The sequence below is a fragment of the Aulostomus chinensis genome, chromosome 22 (assembly GCF_037954235.1).
Source record: "Aulostomus chinensis isolate RoL2024-O1b breed Wild chromosome 22, RoL_Achi_v1.0, whole genome shotgun sequence".
NCBI classification, from domain to species: domain Eukaryota; kingdom Metazoa; phylum Chordata; class Actinopteri; order Syngnathiformes; family Aulostomidae; genus Aulostomus; species Aulostomus chinensis.
The window spans coordinates 17,275,093-17,295,086 of record NC_141341.1 but is presented as its reverse complement, the minus strand read 5'-3'; the positions used below and the strand labels follow the sequence as shown (position 1 = coordinate 17,295,086).

Here is a 19,994-nt window from a genome sequence, read left to right as displayed (position 1 = left end):
TCAACACTAAACATTGTCGGGTGAGAAGAGCTGCAGGTCGCACTGGTCCTTTAATGCAGCTATGACTGGTAGATTTAATGATGGAATGTCTTGTGCGTGTAAACCTAAAGTGCATGACATTGTCTTCCTCTTTTAATTGTCATCAATGGTAACAGCATCCTCACCTGTTTGAAACTGTGTCTGTACTCCTTGCATGCAGTTTCTACTGTGAACTTGGTACTGAAGATGTTGCAGAGTTTAGCACCATAGCCATTCCTTCCACCTGGGACCAAACCCGCAAAGAACATTCATCAGATTCCTGAGCTGACGGCCAGAACCAATGACAGAAGTGAAACTGGCAACTCTCACCTGTGACCTTTTTCTCATCATCATCATAGTTGCTTGAGGTGAGCAAGTGGCCGAAAATAAGAGCTGGGACATACATTTTCTCATCCTTGTGTTCTACCACTGGTATTCCTTTGCCATTATTCCAGATAGAGATGATGTTGGACTCACTGGTAGAAGTGGAATAGAGGGGAAATAATGAGTTACTGAGGTTATTCAGCTCAAGTGGAACTTGGACAGAGACATACACACTCCTGGTATATTGTATAATATCACTCCGATTAGAGATTTTTTGATTTCTTGGGAAAGTGGTCTTGTACAGCTCCTACAAACAATACATTCTAACTAGTGCTGTGAATACCAAGGAAATCCATTCATCTTGAGACCTTAATATGTTTACTTTACCTAAACACAAATGAATTGAAAGACCGAGTTTGACCACTTATCCTGGTGTTGAGAGCTCGGTATGCCATGCGTGAAATGAAGATTTCCGAATCCAAAGTCAGCAAGGTTTTGGCCTGTTATGCGTACGTCTGGGCTCGGTTTAAAATCCGACAATTTAAACTGCCTCTGTTGCTGATGGAGGATTTTAAAGATCTGAGAATCATCGTCCCAACAGCCTTGAGGGAGAGGAGCCTCGGGCAGCTCTACAGAGTGAGCAGATCATTGTATCCTCACACAGTTCAAACAGGTGTCTGGGTTTAGTTGTGTGTATATATGTATGTATGTATGTGCATCATACAGGGAAGAATTTGGTTGGAGTGTTGAAAAGTGGGTATAAGACAGCAGCAAATTAATACCAGCCAGAGGACCGTAATTCCAGTATTTAGGGGGAAACCTACCAGAGTACCACATACGTAGCTGTTGTAAGCTGATGAATACATGCTGCTATTAAAGATTGCTTGATGCGTGGGTTGAAACAGGTTGGTTTAGTTTATGGCAAGAATACATGATGGGATTTTCACGATATAAGATCACAAATAAACAAATTTTCTTTTGTTTTGGCATATACATCATAGTTGCATCATATAACCAGGGATGGGCTTTTTTTTTTTTTTCTTTTAAAGACATTCAATTTCAACTTTTAAGAACTTAGTTTATGGAGACATGAAGGAATGGTACAAGAGTGCTAAATAAGCTCAATCATAAACAAGCCAGTGATATCTGGCTGGTGAGGTGCAGTGATATCTCTATAAACCACATTAGCTTGAGACTTGAGTGTGAGGCTTATGTTATCACTGATCCAGCAGCAGAGCAGCTCAGCTGAAGGACACTCTGCTGTTTAAGCAGTCAGGTGCAGTTGGCTGTCTGGGGGTGAACAGAATATATTTTAAAAAGAGCTCAGTGGATTTCAGCACAGACTTTTATTGTATCATCACCTGGATCCATGTCTCCTGCACATGTACCAGCCACCAAGCCCTGGTTATATCCACAGCCAAGACAGAGGCACGTCCAACTTTCCAAACAAACTAGCTCCATCGCTATCTATAAAACAAGCAGGAGCAGCCTCGGCATGCCAAGCTCACAACTGTCATGAATAAATTTACATGAAACTTAGCAAAGCAGCTGGTCGGGCAGCAAAAATGACATCCACTTCTAATTTAAATCCAACATGTGCTGGTGATGCAAGTACACACTTAGTATTCAACAAACACTGTACTCACGGGTCAATGGTGATCTTAATTGTAGTCATGTTCTTGTCCCTTTGTTTGTTATCGGCTGCGTTGACTGTAAAGGAAAAAGAGTTCATATGAGACAGTATGATGACACAACAATGCAGGGTCACAGGTGTAAACTTGGCTTTAGAAACAAGAATTTGAAGATAAGTTTAGACAAACCAATAATCCCCCAAAAAATGTAAAATATGAATGTATAGTTACAAAAGCAGTTTTTCTGAGTCATAGCAGATACATGAATGCTGATAATTCCCTCTTTGTTAGTTTGGGGTCTGTACTATGTGCTGAACCTAAGAAGTCTTGGGAAAACTAAAACTAGAGAGACATTTCATCTCGGTGTGTTACCAGTAGTAATATGAATGATATGCTAATTCGATTTATTTATCACATTTACAAATCTTTTTTTTTAAAAAAATCCAAACACACAGACAGGAGGAGCCAGGAATCAAAGCAACCCAGAGATAACAAGATGACCCACACTATCTCCTCAGTAACAGCTGCTTTGGCAAAAAGAAACATCTATCTTGTAACAAAGAGCCAAATTGCTCTGTGCCAGTTTAAGATGGACAGTGCCAATTTCCAGGAGTATTAAGGAGCATCCTAGTGTTTGCCAAGAAAACAACAACACAGGATGCTATCAAACAGGCATATGACCATTAAGTTAATTAAGAAAGCAATTTGCACAAAACTTGACTGACACCAGTGACCAAAGGGGTCATTATTTGACAGCAGCCTATTCAGATGCTGGTGAAAGTCGCTTCTGCTGCCAAGAGTGGTTCTGCTACTGCTGTGCCTCGCGTACTCAAATACTGTACATGATGAGAATATCTAGACAATTAAAGAGTGCCATCAATCAACCAACGCCATAAAACACACACGATAGGAAAGGAAAGCAATCATCTACGGCACTCCTGTAAGCTGAGCAGTGCACAGCATTACACCCACACTACAACTAATGTGGAACAAACAGCCCACAACTTTATTAACCTTTAGCTAAGTAGAGCTGACTGTGCAAGCTCCTGCAGCAACTGCTGAACTCATTTTCCTGTTAGCTTTTATTTCCCAAAAATACATACAACACAGAGTGCTCGCCAAGACAGACTCCCAGCTGTGGTACTATCGTCACCACTGAGGAGAGCCGATGAGTGGATTCTAGCTAGCACTAACTTGTACAGCGATGTAAGCACACTTGCATTAAATGTGATTATTTGCATAAACGTCAGAAGAACAGTGCTGATTCACTCACCAAGAATTTCATCAAAGATTTTATAGAGCCCAGGAACGTAAGAGATTTCTCTCTGGTTCATTCCCACCTCTTCATCGAAAACCCACATGGGCTGGAAAAAAGATATAAAGCAATTTTAGAAAATAAGTCCCATATGAAAACACTCATTGGTGGCTAATACAATAAAAAAAAACTACTATGTTGCAAGACTATTCAAACAGGGACTCACCTGAAAATAATCATGTCAGAGAATTAGCAATCATGCTTTTGAAAAATAACTTAATTTGTGGCTGAACAGAAAAAAGGATAAATATATAAAGTAGAGTGCACCTCTCCTGCAACTTTACATACAAACCATCACATCCAAACGTATCAAGAGTGATGCCAAAGCATGCACATTAAATTAACACATCACTTTTACTGTCTCCATGAAACTCTCATAAAAAGGTCAATGTATTATCTGATGGCAAATGTTACAATATTACTGAAAGTGGGACACAAATTCTGGAGTTTGCCTTGCGATCATGGCTCAGTGATTGAATGTGACAGAATCTTAATTATCAGAACAACGTCATACAGATCAGCCTCAGTACAAGACAAAACACAGTTAAGAGACTCAGTTGATTTGAGGAACATGATAATTTCACTTGGCAGCTTGTCACTAAAATGAGGTGGAGGCTATCATCAGGGCTCACCTGCGTGATGGGCTCCACACTGCCAATGTACGTGTCTGGACGAAGAAGGATGTGTTCCAGCTGGGTCTTCTTTTGGTAAACTCTCTCCACAGACAACTTGGAGGCCGCCTTGTCCTTCTTGGGCCCTTCCATCTTACCAGGATCCCCCCGGCCATTTGTAGCCTCCTGTTTGACAAGATTGGTTTTGTTATTCACTGACACATAACTCGGGCTTACTTCAGATATTAACATCTGTTATATCTGGAACGATATGATCACAGGAAGAGAGCTCCATGCAGGGGAGTTCACACCTGTATCTTGGAGAGCATCCCAACTGACCACTCCAGGATCAGCATCTGTTGTCTTGAGTTTGGGTCACCAAAGACAAATCAATAGCAGGTCCCAGCAGTTTGCAGTCTGAGTTATCTGTGCTCACCACCACCAGAGAAAAGACCCTCCCCTCACTGGTGCTGTCATTTTGTTGACTGATAATTTACAGATGGGAAATATTATCATCAAGACAGCAGAGGTGTTTTAAGTGAACTGAGGTTTATTTCATAGGCTTGTATTTGTTGTTTCAAGAAAAAATAGGAAATGCAAATATCAAACAACAGCTGTTAGGGTGCCAGTTTCTTACCTAAATACCTCATTCGATTGCACATAGTGGTGATTTTTAAAAAGGTAATATACTGAAAACTAAATAAAAACCAGCAGTGATTAAATCTAGCCTAAAAGAAAAGTGAGGCTATTGAATCTGACACTGAAAGTCATGAAAATACAGCAATGAGATGCAAATGCTATCAAGTACAAGTTCTGATCTAAACTGTCTAAAATCCCGATGAAGTCTTCTTAGAGAGAGAGGGAGAGAGAGCCATAGTTTGTCAAAGTCCTGCGCCATTCACAAATTCCTGCTCACTGGCAACACTCCACATTTCACAGCTTGAGTGTGTTTAAGAAACGCTGGGTGCATCGAAGCCAGCAACTTTCATGAAGGTTCTTCAAAACAACCACCGCGCCACTCTCTGTACTAATACATCAATAAACTGCACATAACAGTTCAATTGCGAATAAAAATAAAACGTAAAAATAGCTGCATCAACTTTGTTTTGAAGACATTAATTGTGATTTCAACTCGGCTGTAGTTGTTATTGCGGTGTCTGTGTCTATCAACTTTCCTGAGTAGGATAGAGAATGAAGCTAAATGGCCTTTGTGACCCTGTCACCGTTTAAATGGAGCCGCAGCTGACTGGAGTTGATAAAGCGATGCTGGGACACCCGCCACTATGACAGACTTGCTAGGCGATCTTTATCTACCCAACGATGAAACGTTTTGCAAAAATACAAAACCACTCACATACCAAATTTTCCAACAAAGTTTAGCGTTATTCTGAACTAACTTACCATCCAAGCCGCCAGACCCCCGCTTCCTGCTGCGCCGTTGGACATCTTCCTTTGTGATCCTAAATTAGTGCAGTGGCTCGTAAAATGTCTTCAATCCCTGCGATATTACAAGTCCGTCAACATAAGAAACGTCTTAGTTGATGTAACTGTTAAGCCACCAAAGGCTGTTCCTCTCCCATGTTCCCTTCCTCGGTTGTTTTAAAGAGAACCCCTCTGAATGTATCAAAACAAGCAGGCAGGAGGGGACTGTGTCGCGGCTTTTGTTAAAATCGACCGGAGGAACAGTAGCGCTGGGCCTAAACGTCTAACAAAGATGCTAACCGGGCTACTTGCCTCACAATAAATACTGTACAAAACGAACACATTAAATAGTCTTCAGGTTTCATGCATAAAAGGGACGGAAGAAAAGAAAAATCAGACGGATATGTTTCTAAAACGATAAACTTCAATACTTATTAAGAAATAATACGATATATTAGCTCACTGCAGACTCCGCTGACCGACTCCGCCATCTGCAAAGTAGACGGCGAATCGCCTTGCGGCTAACCGGCCAATCAGGTGGCTGCTTCTTGGAGGAACCGGCGTTCGACCCAATAGGAAAAGCCAATACTGAGTACGTCGTGATCTGGTGCCAACGCCAGATGGCGGCAAACACACGCCAGTTAGAAGTCAGACGGTGTGTAATGTAATCTGAACCCTGTCACAGCGACACTACACTTAGACACCAGACTGCGAAAATATCTTTAATGCACCATACATCCATTCAGCCCTTTCCACACAGAAACGTTAACTTACTCCATTACCGTCATTCACATGAACTTAGCAAGACAAACCCGGTATTAAATACACAATCACCATTAATTACGATAGTGGCAGGAGAATTTGAACAAGCTCCGGTTTCTGGAATATCTCCATAAAATCAAATTTATAAACACTGTGGGAATGTCTATGGCTTCATATGGTAGACTGCACGTTCATGGGTTACACTGCCTTAAATCAAATGTGTATCTGTAACTCATGATGTCTCTGTTCATCTTTCAAGCTTGATATATTTAACCATTCTGGAAGACATGTAAATGTAGCACTTATTCGTGAATTTTAGAATCAAAAACCTTTTTAGAACTCAACAATGAAAAAGAACTAGAGCTCCCATCTGGACAATAAAGAACCGTTAAGCATCTTGTAGGTGGATGAGGATCTCAAACGAAGACTCTTCTGTATCCTTCAAACTCTGTCTGAAGAGCTGAGAGTGCTGCCACGATGTCTCCCCTTCACCGCCACTGAGCTCTGCTACGACGATGAACTCAGAGGAGCCATCGAGAGTCTGGAATGACTGCATTCTCCCGTCTGAAGGTTCAAACATATGCAGGGAAGTCATTAGTCCATCATGTCACACTATCCTATTTGGAGTATTTTTTCTGTGAGAGTATCTGTTACATACCTCCAGAGAACTCAGTTGTAGTATTGCCAGCCTGCAAGAGCCAGCAGACCTTCCCAGAATGGAAAGTCTGGCTCCTGGCCATGATGGAGACAGACTTTATTGTCATTCCTGCTGGAGCAAAGTCAAACTTCCAGCTAATTCTTCCCAGGGAAGATCCCTCTGTTCGAGCAATGTACACCTGCAGGAGGAAATGGAATCAAGCCATCAAGCCTAGAGCTGCATGTTGCTTCAAGGAGTTGACAAAGATCATTCTCCATTACCTTACCATCACATTTCCTTCAACGATTCTCCCATGTCATTTAAATTCCCATTCTCTTCCAAAGCTAAGTGACCATCAAAATAATGTTTTCATTTTTGCTTTGACTGGCATCAAATTCTAAAATCTTACTGCGCCCTGTGAACATGCCATCTCAAATAAAATCTCAAACCACACCCTTTGAGCAAGGCCAGAAACTGAAAAACCTCTAAAGAGAATCAAGAATTTAAAAAAACAAAAAAACAAAACTAAATCCAAGTTTAAAATGTTCATATTCCATGAAAATACATCCCTGGATTAAAAATTTGCCATAATCTGTCTGCACAAAGCAGATCCTGTGAAAAGACAGGAGAGGGATATCTGTGAAGCCACAATGAACTCAGCTGAGACATTAAAAAAAATTCAGGTCCTATTTGACTGGCTGATGAGAAAAAAAACTGTAAGTAAAGGCTTTGTTTTTAGAGGTCAAAAACATGACAATCATTTTCTTCAATATTGGTAACAACTTGGAAAAACTTTGATTTTTTTTTTTTTTTTTTTTACCGATTCATGTCTTTTCCATGATTGTTCCAAAAAAAAAAAAATTTTCCTAACTGTTGAACAGCACAGAGATGTTTGAGTTTTCTCTCCTTCTCTACGGGCTCGATTCCTCAGAGGAGCAGGAATTCACAAATGAACCATAGCCAGAAAACTTGTCAAGAGAAGTTCAGGTTCAAGAGGTTCACATGACAAACGCTGCTGCTGCTGCTTTACATACTGATGGGCTATAACTCCCACTTTGGGCTGTAAAAGGGCATCGCGTGCAATGAGAGAAACTTCTAAGTCCCTCATAAATTCACAATAAAAGATGCATGACAAAGGCCTTCCATATAATTTAAATTTCAGAGTTCCAATGTTTTGATGTCCTTTTTTCATAAGGCACAGAATATTGAATATTATGGGTGAGTCTCTCAGCAGTTAGCATACCATCTTCCAGTCACTCTCCACCTTCCTGAAGACCGATTCCTTCCTCCACACACACTGATCCCAGCTGGGAGTGACCTCGGAGTCGCTGGATACTCGACAGTACTGGTCTTTTGTGGCACTGTAGCACACATGAAGTAACCTGTCACTCTTCTCTTTGTCACGGAGAGTGAAGACATAACCTGCATCCTGAATGTACGTGTACACACACAGACACACAGACACACACACACACACACACACACACAAAGACACGTTCAGCCAGATACAATGGAATTTGAAAACACCAATACAATATCAAGAATACGGTGTTGGGGCTGAGTGACCCAGTAGTCATCAGCTCTCAATACAGAGCTCACTGGTCTCAGTGCTGTTTGACTGCATCTATTTGAGAAATATATATGGGCTGTGCTTTCAGTTCACTCTTGATTAGCTTGGGTAGATGTAGAATTAGAAACGCCGCTCAGTGGAAAAACATGAATCCCAATGGCAGCGGTGGCTGGTGTTTCTCTGTCAATGTGGCAGGCTATAGTAACGACTGTTCCTGAAATGTGTGTGACTGAATTTGTGCTCGAAGATCTCGTGATGAAGGCTGAAAAATATTCAAAATGAAGAATTCTGTGTTCTGCTAGAAATACAGCAGGAGAACACAGGGTATCCTGATTAAATCTCTGTTCTCAATCTTCCTCTGGAAAGATAGTCAAAGATAAAATCATGGCCAATTTTGACAGCATTAGTTTCTTTCCCCATGGCAACCTTTAGTGATGGCAAACGACCGTCAAATAACTTGCCAAGTACATCCCAGGAAGCAAAGTCTGGAGAACAGGCAGGACAGGCGCAGCACATAACATTTTAGCACAGACCTTTGCTGCGTCGTTGCTTATGTTTAAAAAAGAACACCAAAAAAAAAAAACATGATTTCAAGATTAAAGCATCTAAATGACTTATAAAAAAAAAATCAAGATGATGAATGAATGACAAGTAACTGTTGTAACAAATGAGTAATTATTTTCTGAGGAATCAACAGAATACAGCTGCAGATTGGGTTTTGAACTATCTGTGCACGTTTCACTCTTTTTAACACCAACTTTTCAGGTGGTAGCTGGTAATTAGAAAAACAGATTTGTGGTTCAAGGGAGCCAAGATGGCTACATGAGCTCATTGCCGTAATTTTAGTTCAACTCTCACTCTCAGGAAATACAGATCACATCAGATCGACACTCATCAAATCAGTTGTTAAAACCTGAGTGGTCATTGCAAGGCTACGCTACCTCACTTTGTATCAGACATGGTCAAAAAAAAAAAAGATAACGGCGATTGTGAAAGGCACTGACTCTGACCCAGTGGCCGAACCAGTCGCTGTGCAATCCATACAAGCGAGACGACACTGTTTAAGGTGGAGATGCGACTGGTTCAGGAGATGCTGGCTGTGCTCCACAGAATCACAGCTCAAGAGCGGTGACCGTTTCCAGAGAGAGTTTCCCGAATGGCATTCAAACTATTAGTCAATCAATGAAAAAAGTGTCCGGTCTTTCTGTTTCATAGGTAGAAAAACCCTTCCATGTTATCAATGAAGAGAAAAATGAAACTAGTCTATGGTAAGGATTTTCAGCATTCGGGAAAAACAGAAGCAGATACATCACGCCGAAATGCAATTAAACCCCATTATAACACCATCCATCCATCCATCCATTTTCTACCACGAATCCTGTTCAGGGTCACGGAGGGAGGCTGGAGCCTATCCCAGCTCCCTTGAGGTGAGAGGTGGGGTTCACCCTGGACAGGTTGCCAGTCCATTGCAGGACCAACACATATAGACAGACAACCATTCACACTCACATCTATGGTCAATTTAGAGTATCCTACTTTCCTCTTGCACATCTTTGGACTGTGGGAGGAAGCTGGAGAGAACCCACGCAGGCACAGGGAGAACATGCAGACTACACACAGAAAGATCCTGTGCTCGAACCTGGAACCTTCTTGCTGTGAGGTCATGGTGCTAACCGCCGCACCACCGTGCCGCCCTCCATTATAACACTATCTAACTTATACTTTACCTGCACGGAGGTTCCTGGATCAGGCCCCCTGGTCTCCCCCCTCGCTATCCTCCAGGCCAGAGACCCAGAATCCCGTCCTCCCAACTCGCCTGGTTTTGGCTTCTTTGGGGAGATAAATTCCACAAGTTCAACCAGCAGCCTTTCTGTCAGTTCCTTCTTCCTGTCTGGACTCAGCAATTCCTGTCTCTGTCAGTATCAGAGAAGATTTGAGGTGGTTTACATCAGACTCACCACAGTCCAACATGCAGGTCGAGAGGATCAGCACCTACCGAAGCATTGAGTCCATTAATGGTGTGCAGCAGCCAGGCCTCCTGAACTCTGGTCCTTCTTGACAAAATGTCTGGATGTTTGCAGGAATACCTCCAGGTCACATCAACCACCTCCATCACACACACACACACACACACGTAAGTCTGATGTTAGTTTGAATAAGTCATATGAAGCAACAGTGCACTCTTTGCAGCTGCGTACCTCAAACATGTGGAAGTGTATCACACCACTTCATTCTGACATTTTATACCTGTTCTGATTTGTCCGACAACAATTTTAGCACTTTTTTGCTATTGTGATGAGTGCATTTCTGACCTGGTCCTTAGAGAAAGCCAGAATGTAGGCCAGTTTCTTCCCCCAGCCAACCTCATAGAGCAGAGGTTTATCACAGACATTCTCACAGGAGTCACAGTGCAGCCAACGGCGCTGAGAAGTGGAGTAAACCTCAGTCCAAACGTGGTCTGAAAAAAGAAAGAACAAGACTAATTACACTGAACTGCTCATTCATTTGACATGATCACTTTCTGCTCCCACAACTATCAGCCAAACCCACTTTAAGACTGCAGCTATTAAGAGAGGACATTAAGTATTAATGCAAGATTACACTGCAGGAATATTTTCAAGGGTCAAGTAAAACCAGATCAGATAAAATAAAGATGAAATTGCATCCTTACATTAGATGCCCCAGGACACCCTGCTATTATATCATGGCTTCTGGAACCATCACTTATGCCTGATGAGTTAATGACTGGATATTCAATATGTTTCTTCCATCCCATCTCTACCAAAATACATGCCCAATTTTACAGAATACTGCTGGCGTTTTTCCACATGGGCCCCATTTCTCCATGAGAGCAACTGATGGAAACCAAAATTATTGTTATTGTTCCATTATAGAGTGAGAATGTTCAGATCTGCAACTGCGAAATGCTCTAAGTAGCATGCAGGACAATGTTCAACTTAAATTTCAAGAGTCAGATGCTCCAAAGTCACAGTGTTACAAGAATATTAAATAACATATGTCTGCTCTGTGTGACTACAACTGAGACCCATGACTGTTCTGGTGAGACATGTCACACACACACACACACACACACACGTTTGCGTAGCTATCCTTATTAGGACATTCCATTGACTTCCATTCATGTGAATATCCTAACCCAAGCCCTAATCTTAATCCTAACCCTAACCAATTGATGCCTAACCTCAACCTCAAGCGAACTGTAATTTACACCTTCACTGTGACTTTGACCAGGTGTTCATAAATTAAGTTCTGCCGCATTAGGACTGGTTTTGGTCCCCATAAGGACAAGGGGTCCTGATAAGGTTAGCGTTTATATCAGAAAAAAGGTCTCCAAAAGATAACAAAAACAAAGTCACACACACGTCCTGGGGAATTCCCCATCAACTACTTCAGGGACATGTACATACCTGTGCTGTCCCAGATATACCTGGCCTCAAGGTCAAGGGCTCTGCAGCACAGGGTAAAACAATTGGCCCACTCTCCACAGCGCCCCCTCCTGGTTTCAAGCAGCTTCTCAGCGTTGTTGTAGCTTGTGTTAACAATACAGAGAAAACAACATGTACGTTTTTCCACAAAGTAAGTCATAGTAAGTTGTTACAGCTAACAAACAAATGCCTAACCTGTTCTGCAACCAAAGTCTAATATTACTTTCCAACATCAGAATCAGAAATCCTTTATTAATCCCTTGCAGGAAATTGCTGGATTGCAGTGCTCCATTTAACAGTAAAAAACAAAATCTAATAAGAAAAAAACAATAGAGAATCAAGAATATAAGGAGATATCTTTTGTACGTTTTTACACTGAACGGGATATTTGTATTGCACGATTTAACCGAGAAAAGGATGGGCTGCATCTTAGAGGGAGGAGTTAAACGGTTTGAGAGCCACCAGAAGGAATGATTTCCTGTGGCGCTCAGTGGTACAACGTGGGAGTATGAGGGCATAAAGTACTAGACTCATATGTAAGAAGCCCAAAAAACATCAAAAACCAACCGAGGGAATCTGGTGGAGAGTCGGCAGCTCTGGCAGAAATGGTTCTCCACTCGCTGGGCTCCCCAGCGGAGATCATCAGTGTTGGGACTGAGGGATCCAGTGTTCTTGGTCGGACCCCTGCACTGACTGCAAGGCAGACAGTCAACCCAGGAGAAGAAGTCCTGTTTGAACCACCTGAGCAGCTCCAGTACCAGAAAGTCCTCCATTCCAAGTTTACACTCTACAAACAAGTCACGTTGGTGAGGTTTATTACACAAAAACATTTAATTATTGCATTCAGGTTTAACTGCGACTTGCACCTGAGTTGGCCTCTTTTGCCTTTTTGAGATTCTGCTGAGCAGCAGAGGACAGCCGTTGGTGAGGGATGCACCCCTGGGCTTTCTGCTGCAGCTCAGGGTTCTCATACAGCATCACATGCTGGAAGTTAGACTGGAGAGTCACTAGGAAGCTCATGCTGCTCTCCTGACACACACACAAACATGAAGAAAGACACATCACTATTATGGGAAATGTGTAGTATATCATTGATTTTTTTTCAGAGATATAAGGAGCTGTGTATTGATTATTCTGTACAGGGTGGAGCAGTGGGAGAGTGCTGCACCTCATTTATCTACTATTCCACATTTTTAATCAAATTATTAAATAGAGGAGGCAAATCAATTGTTTGAAATGGTGCATCCTCGTTTAAAAGACTCCACATCAAGCACATCAAGATCTAGGGTAACTAATTACCTCCGATGAGTACATTAGAAATGGGATAAGCAACAATCAAACACATTAAAAAATGAGCCTCTGTTTTATTGTTTTTAAAGAAGAGTAGCTGGACAACCCATTATTATCACAGACACATCTTTGAATTAGAAGGCCATCCTTGCTTAAAACATTGCCCATGTGTACAAGTTAAAATCCTGTTAAACCTGCTAAAGACACTCCCATGCTAGTATTTCTTGACCTAAAACAAAAGAATGCTTTCTCTTTCAAAAGGCCAGACATGTGACTGTTCATCAAAATGAAACCAAGTACATAATTGCACTTACAAATTAATTTTCATAGTTGATGCCTTCAATTTTGTTGATTTGATTTGTTTTTTATGATTAATTTCTTTTAGTAGAAGTACACTCAGAGCACCGACCTCCACCATTTCAGTGTAATACTTTGAATTTACCATTATGAATACATGTGGCCACTAAATAGATGCTGGACATAAACACACAATCATGTTGATGTCCCACTTGCAAACTGGCATAATTTTTTTTTTTTTTTGTATTCTAGCAAAAATCGCCAGATCCACATCAAATCCTTGGAGATTGTGAAACTACACCTGAGTATTATGTATATGTACATGCTCACATCCTTACCAAAGATGGTGGTTGTGATGGAGGTGATGTAACAGACTGGCCAGAAGCCGCAGGACTTTCTGGGGATAAAGCTACAGCAGCCTGGGGCGTGGACTGGACAGGTGGTCCTCCACGTAGCCTCTGATCCCTTTCTGCTGCTAAGGATTCCCTGACAAGCTTCAGCTGTTCCACCGATGCAGAGCTGGGGAACACCAGATGGGTTTCAGCCTGAAAGAAAGGGACTACATTATGATTCTGACATGGCTATGAAAATACACTGACTTACCAATTTATTAGGTCAGAATAATGCAATACAAAACAATTTCCCACAGTAAATACTCTCTGAATGAGGATCATGTTAAGGGATTTTTGTCTGAGACAAGCGGATTTCTGTCATTGGTTATTTGATGCTGCAAATTGCGATGTAGTTTGACTACTGCTTTTGTCTGGTTGTCCTAATATGCTGGCAAATAAATCTACAGACTTTTGAATATGAAAGGATTATAACTAGTACTACAGAAACTAGACCAACACCAAGAAAATAAGCATCCCCCACCCGCCTTTACAATGCATTTTCATGGTGTCCAATAACAATGTTAAAAGAGTCATCTATTTACACAATTTAGATAGAAACTTTGACGTAAGCCTTTCAAAAAGAATACTTGCTGACATTAACACAAGTGTAGCTGCAGCAAATTACCTCCTCAAAACCCATCTCAAAGAGGCATTCCACGGCACCTTTGATTGGCAGCAGCTTGGTGGAAAAAGTGGGATTGCCTATTCGGATCGACCTGTACTTTTCTTCATTGGGGTTCCTGTAGACAAGGACCATCATACAAGTATGTATGCTGAGAAAAGATTTTCAGGGAGTTTTTTTTTTTTTAGGGATGCACACATCTAGTTGATATGCAGTTGTTGCCATCAGCCAGTCAGGAAATATATCAGGTAATTTAGCAATCAGTGCGTTCCTTTTCGTTCCGTGGGCGGCATGGCTCAGGGGTGGAGTGGCCGTCTAGCAACCAAAGGGTCGCTGGTTCGATCCCCGACCCCGGTGACCATGTCAAAGTGTCCTTGAGCAAGATACTGAACCCATAATTGCTCCTGATGAGTAGGTTGGCGCCTTGCATGGTAGCTCCACCATCTGTGTGTGAATGGGTGAATGAGATGACACTGTAAAGCGCTTTGAGTACCGCTAAGGTAGAAAAGCGCTATATAAAATTGAGTCCATTTACCATTTTCAACGTGTTCAACAAAGCAACATAATATTGAATCTTACACTGCAGAAATTTAGAGACCAAGTAATTTAATATCTAATGAATCATTGCCTGTTTTGCCATTGCTCAAGAGGCAAGGCAAGGCAATTTTATTTGTACAGCCCGTTTTCACTAACAGTTTGTCTCCAGGCTTCATGGCATCATAACAACATCCTCTGCCCTCAGAGCCTCACATCGACTGAGGAGAAACTCCAAAGAAAACCCTTTTAACAGGGAAAAATCTGAGAAACCTCAGGGTGAGCAACAGAGGAGGGATCCCTCACCCAGGAGGGACAGACGTGCAGTAGATGTTGTTACAGACAAGAAAACAGTTTACAAGAGGACATTTGCCTGGGACAATATTTAACATTCCTGTCAGTGTGTAGATGACTTAATCAAAACTTGCTCCACTGGTACAACAGATTCCTCATCATAGAATGCAGCTATTTAGGGCAAATTCTACAATTCCTGTGGATTTGGACAACGTTGGAGCGCCTCAAAGCCCCATTAGCTTACCTGCGTCTTTATGTTGTACACCGAAGATTGTATTACCAGTTCCTTTTGAAATAAATATTCTGATGATTCTACCTTACTCCATCTCTTCACTGACAGTGACGAACCCAGACTTAAACAGTGTGGTGTTGACACACATACATACAAACCCGAGCTCATGAGAAGCCTGTTCAAACGGTTTGATACGACACTAATGTAAAAATATGTTCTCTTTAGAATATGTGCAACACAATATCTTCTTTACATATCATGACCCCCAAAGTAACCCGCCGGTGAAACATTACTGCGTTGTTAGTTTCACAACTTACCTTAAAATATTGTCAGCGTAGGTTAGTAACAGCTTGGCGACGTCAAGGAAGACTTCATTTGAATTCTCTGACAATGTTGTGACGGCTGGTGAAACAACCATACTGGTATTTCTAGTGTGATTTCAAGCTCTAAAGTGCGTTCGTAGTGGATTGCTAATGCTAATCGTGCGAGCTTGACATGCAAACTGTAAGGGGTCCTTGATTTAGTTGACCTATCAATGCCTGAATACGTGTTTGCAGTTGTCAAACTATTTTACACCGTTGTGTTTCACAATTTTTCGAATTACAAGCTGGGCTACTACAACTTTTTTATTATTTTAAATTGTCAAATTTTGTTTTTAATTTAAAGTGTATGAGTAGAACGAATCTGGCGTTGGCAAAGTCTACCTGATGCTACAGATAAGTGCAGGGATGGACATGCAGCTACGGAAATTACAGCTCTGACTTTGTGTTCCTCTGAGTGAATTACGCAGAAAGTTAAATTTTTTCTTGTATATTACTTATATTTTTTTTTTCGCTGCTACTTACAGGGGACTCATCTAGTTACAAGTTGTCCCCGTCAAACGTGACAAAAATACCAGCATGTCCTCTTTATCACTGCACTGTTGGACGAAACTTAAGCTAAGACAACAGAATATTAAAGCAGTTCTTTGTAAGACTTCCTGGGCTCGCCCAAGCCAAGATTTCAGATGTCACAGCTGTGGAAAGCGGAGTAGAAGGGTTGTTATTACCGGCATAGGGTTAGTGTGTCCTCTCGGCACAGGGTCGGCACTGGTTTGGGACCGCCTTGTCAAGGGCCAGAGTGGGATTGTTGCTCTGGATTCGGAAGACTTCAAGACGCTCCCCTGTAGGGTGGCTGCGTTGGTACCCAGAAGGATGACTGAGGGTCACTTTAGGGAGGAGAGCTTTGTCTCTCGCGGGGACATAAATAGCATGTCACCGGCTACTGTGATGGCTATGGGAGCCGCTCACCTTGCTCTGGAGGACTCAGGGTGGTATCCCAAAACCCCAGAGGAACAGCTCGGTACAGGGGTGGCAGTCGGCATGGGCATGGTGTCGCTGGACGAAATCTCTCGAACATCCATTTCTTTCAAAGAAAAGGGCTACAACAAAGTTAGCCCTTTCTTTGTGCCTCGCATTCTTGTCAATATGGCTGCTGGACACATAAGTATCAAACACAAACTGAAGGGTCCCAATCATGCTGTCTCCACAGCGTGCACTACAGGTGCACACGCCCTAGGTGATGCTGCCAGGTTCATTGCCCATGGTGATGCAGTTGCTATGGTTGCAGGGGGAACAGAATCCTGTGTGGGTCCTCTGGCAATAGCTGGCTTTGCGAGGGCTCGTGCCCTTGCCACCAAATGGAATGACAACCCCAAGTCAGCATCAAGACCCTTTCACCCAGACAGAGAGGGCTTTGTGATGGGTGAAGGAGCAGCAGTGCTCCTGCTGGAGGAGCTGGAGCATGCAGAGAGGAGAGGAGCCAGAATCTATGCTGAGGTCCTGGGCTATGGACTGTCAGGGGATGCCAGCCATATCACTGCACCCACTGCAGATGGAGATGGGGCATTCAGGTGAGTATTTCAGGTTTTTTGAAGTTTCCATGTGCAGAATTGTCTGTTATGACATCCATTTGCTGAAGTAGAAAATGACGTCCCTTTGACATGAATAAAGCACATCTGTTGTGCAAATCATTCATTAGGCCTTAGGAGTTTTTAAAGTGGGTTTTTGAAATTGTACCTACTGTAGTGTCAAAATTTACCAAATTTGAGTTGAAATTATGGGCCGCATTGACGAGGAAATCCCATTCAACTTTTCCTTTTTTTACACTGCCCAGTGGAAGTTGTTCCTTGATAACTTACGCAATTTTTTATATTAGAAAAAACATTTTCCTTAGATTTTTCTGTGTACATTTTTACATTGAATCCTTGGGGATATTTGAACAATTTACATTTCATTTTGTAGTACAGATTGAAAAATGTTGGTTGGAAATGCAAGCCTGTGGTTCTAAGTTGTTTTTTTTTGGAAGTGCAATGTACAATGTGGGAGACACAAGCCAATCGCACTCCCTTTGTTTTTTGTGTTTCTGAGCACATTTAGCCCCTAAATACTCTCAGCTTCATGTTCAGTTTAGTTCACATTCATTCTGTCATTTTAGGGCTCTTGCATCATTTTGTGCTCAAGTCCCAAATATGGAGGGCAGTCATTGCCAGAACAACATAAGTAAGAGCAAGTTAACTGTGTGATTGTCGTCTCCACAGATGCATGTCAGCAGCCCTCAAAGATGCTGGGATCTCACCTGCAGATGTGACATATGTGAATGCTCATGCCACCTCCACACCTCTGGGTGATGCAGCTGAAAATGCTGCCATCAAGAGGCTTTTCAAGGAAAGTGTGAAAAGCTTGGCTGTCTCTTCCACTAAAGGAGCCACTGGACATCTGCTCGGAGCTGCTGGGGCTTTGGAAGCAGCATTCACTGCGCTGGCCTGTTACCACGGTGTCCTGCCCCCGACCCTCAACCTGAACTGCACTGAACCACAGTTTAACCTCAATTATGTTCCATGCATAGCACAGCTGTGGCAGACTCAGGGCAGACGCGTGGCTCTCTGTAACTCATTTGGTTTTGGCGGCACCAATGCCTCACTGTGTCTTGCCAGTGTCTGATCCACCGTTTGCTCCTGACCTCTGTTTTCAGAGTCATTGTGAACATATAGCTAGAATTGATCAGAGGCACGACTGGTAGGTTATGGAATCGACAAATGATTATTGAGAGGATTGTATATTGCTGCTTTTGCTGCTTTTGTTCATTCGACAAGAAAACATTTATTGACCTTGAAAAAGCAAAGGACACCTTATTACCAGAGTGTTGTCAGAGTCAATGCAGCTGAACCAGCAGTATCATCTTTTCTTATTCTTCCTCCCTGTCAAAATATTCACCACAAGGCATTGCCATTTGATCACTCAACTGTATGGCTTTGGGTTTGTTAAGCTAATAGGGGCCTGTGTATCTTTGAGCTGGTTCCCTTCAGGAGAGAGCAGCAGCTACAGGGGTGGGGCAATGGTGTCTCCCTCTACATGCTTAACCTCAGACTGTTCTCATTTTCATCTTCATCTTTGCCTTACAGGCTGAATCAGGGTGTGTATTGTTGTATGGCTACAGAAGGAAGTTTAAATGGGGGGTGTATGCTCTTAATTGGTTTTAACATCACTTCAGCGATAAAGCTTGAATTTACTACATTTCATTTATTTATTACCGAAATAAAGTCACTGAATGCTGTGAAGCCAAGATCCAAATAGACGTCTAAATGTTTATTCTACTGTATCTTAGCTTATGCAATTTTTCAAACGTAAATAACCAAACCTGTTATTAGATGAAATGTAAATTGAAATCTCAACTTACATTGAACTTTCAGTTGTGGTCTATTACATTACAGTCGAATAATTCAAGAAATGTACGTTTGGTAATGCCTCCAAATTTATTTTATGAACTTGTTGACTCATAAACATGTGTGACCATCTCCTGATTCACTGAGTTTAATTGGAGGTTCCTTGTTGTCATGGAGAATTGTGGCCTCCTGGCTCCATTGGTGAGCGCTTTTTTCATATTGAACTGAGTGAACGTAGTCAGACTTGATTGAACAGACTCAGATCAGCTGTTCTGGAAGTGAAAACTCAGGGAAGCCTCCTCATCTCAGGTTCACATAATGTTGACAACGCTTTCTTTACCCCCCCCCCCCCCCCCCGTAGAGACATGAATATTTTACAGCCACAGAAAGCACACTTTATTCAGCTTATTCTGCTATTTCAAAATCATTATGGCTAATGAGATTGAGGAATATGAAAAAATATTGTGGCAAGTATCTGAACCCATTAAAGATCCTGAGATTTTAATAACACTTCATCTTTCATCTTAATTGAGCTCAGCTCTCTGGATTTATGATTCATTAGATGAGTAAGGACCGTGTGGGATGTGGTTAAAAGCTCAGGGTTTGTTGGTTTTTTTTGTTGTTTTTTTTTTATTATTATTCAAATGTAATGAAAATGTGTTTGCAAAAATCCAGAGAAAACATTCACCGCTATCAAATCTCATTGAACATACGTAGTTCCTCCTCTGGCTTGTTTTCTTACATTTAACTATATTATTTTTTGAGAAAAAAAAAATCCAAATGACCAAGTAGGTGTATGATGGGAATTTCAGGGAATAGGGGTTAATTAAAAAATAGCATTTCTAACCTCCAGGTAACAACCCTTTTATGGAGTTGATCTACCTTCCAGTAGCT

General features: G+C 41.8%; 3 protein-coding genes across 5 annotated transcripts in view; 1 reads left to right on the top strand and 2 right to left on the bottom strand.

Annotated features, from left to right (window-relative positions):
• The window catches only part of top2b (DNA topoisomerase II beta), a 22,375-nt gene extending 16,931 nt beyond the window's left edge, over nt 1-5,444 (bottom strand). For both annotated transcript variants that reach the window (XM_086192448.1, XM_086192449.1), the window contains exons 1-6: nt 5,301-5,444; nt 3,921-4,085; nt 3,247-3,337; nt 1,989-2,052; nt 349-494; nt 165-262 (exon numbers count right to left, since the gene is read on the bottom strand). In XM_086192448.1, coding sequence (XP_086048574.1) covers nt 165-262; nt 349-494; nt 1,989-2,052; nt 3,247-3,337; nt 3,921-4,085; nt 5,301-5,345 — 609 coding nt within the window. In that variant the 5' untranslated portion in view covers nt 5,346-5,444. The remainder of the gene's footprint in view (nt 1-164; nt 263-348; nt 495-1,988; nt 2,053-3,246; nt 3,338-3,920; nt 4,086-5,300) is intronic.
• ngly1 (N-glycanase 1) lies at nt 5,444-16,562 on the bottom strand. Of its 2 annotated transcripts, none has more exons than XM_086192451.1 (12): nt 16,446-16,562; nt 14,341-14,455; nt 13,662-13,868; nt 12,603-12,765; nt 12,304-12,523; nt 11,719-11,840; nt 10,603-10,748; nt 10,287-10,397; nt 10,018-10,203; nt 7,964-8,149; nt 6,742-6,919; nt 5,444-6,647 (listed from the first exon to the last, which is right to left on the bottom strand). In XM_086192451.1, the coding sequence occupies exons 2-12, from the start codon at nt 14,353-14,355 to the stop codon at nt 6,472-6,474; spliced, it is 1,710 nt and encodes a 569-aa protein (XP_086048577.1). In that variant the 5' UTR covers nt 14,356-14,455; nt 16,446-16,562; the 3' UTR covers nt 5,444-6,471. The 2 variants fall into 2 exon arrangements, with proteins under 2 accessions (XP_086048577.1, XP_086048576.1); XM_086192450.1 differs by lacking the exon at nt 16,446-16,562 and adding an exon at nt 15,715-15,924.
• On the top strand, nt 15,932-19,994 carry oxsm (3-oxoacyl-ACP synthase, mitochondrial). Its single transcript, XM_086192452.1, has 2 exons — nt 15,932-17,288; nt 17,976-19,994. Exons 1-2 carry the CDS (start codon nt 16,297-16,299, stop codon nt 18,376-18,378), a joined length of 1,395 nt encoding a protein of 464 aa, XP_086048578.1. The 5' UTR covers nt 15,932-16,296; the 3' UTR covers nt 18,379-19,994.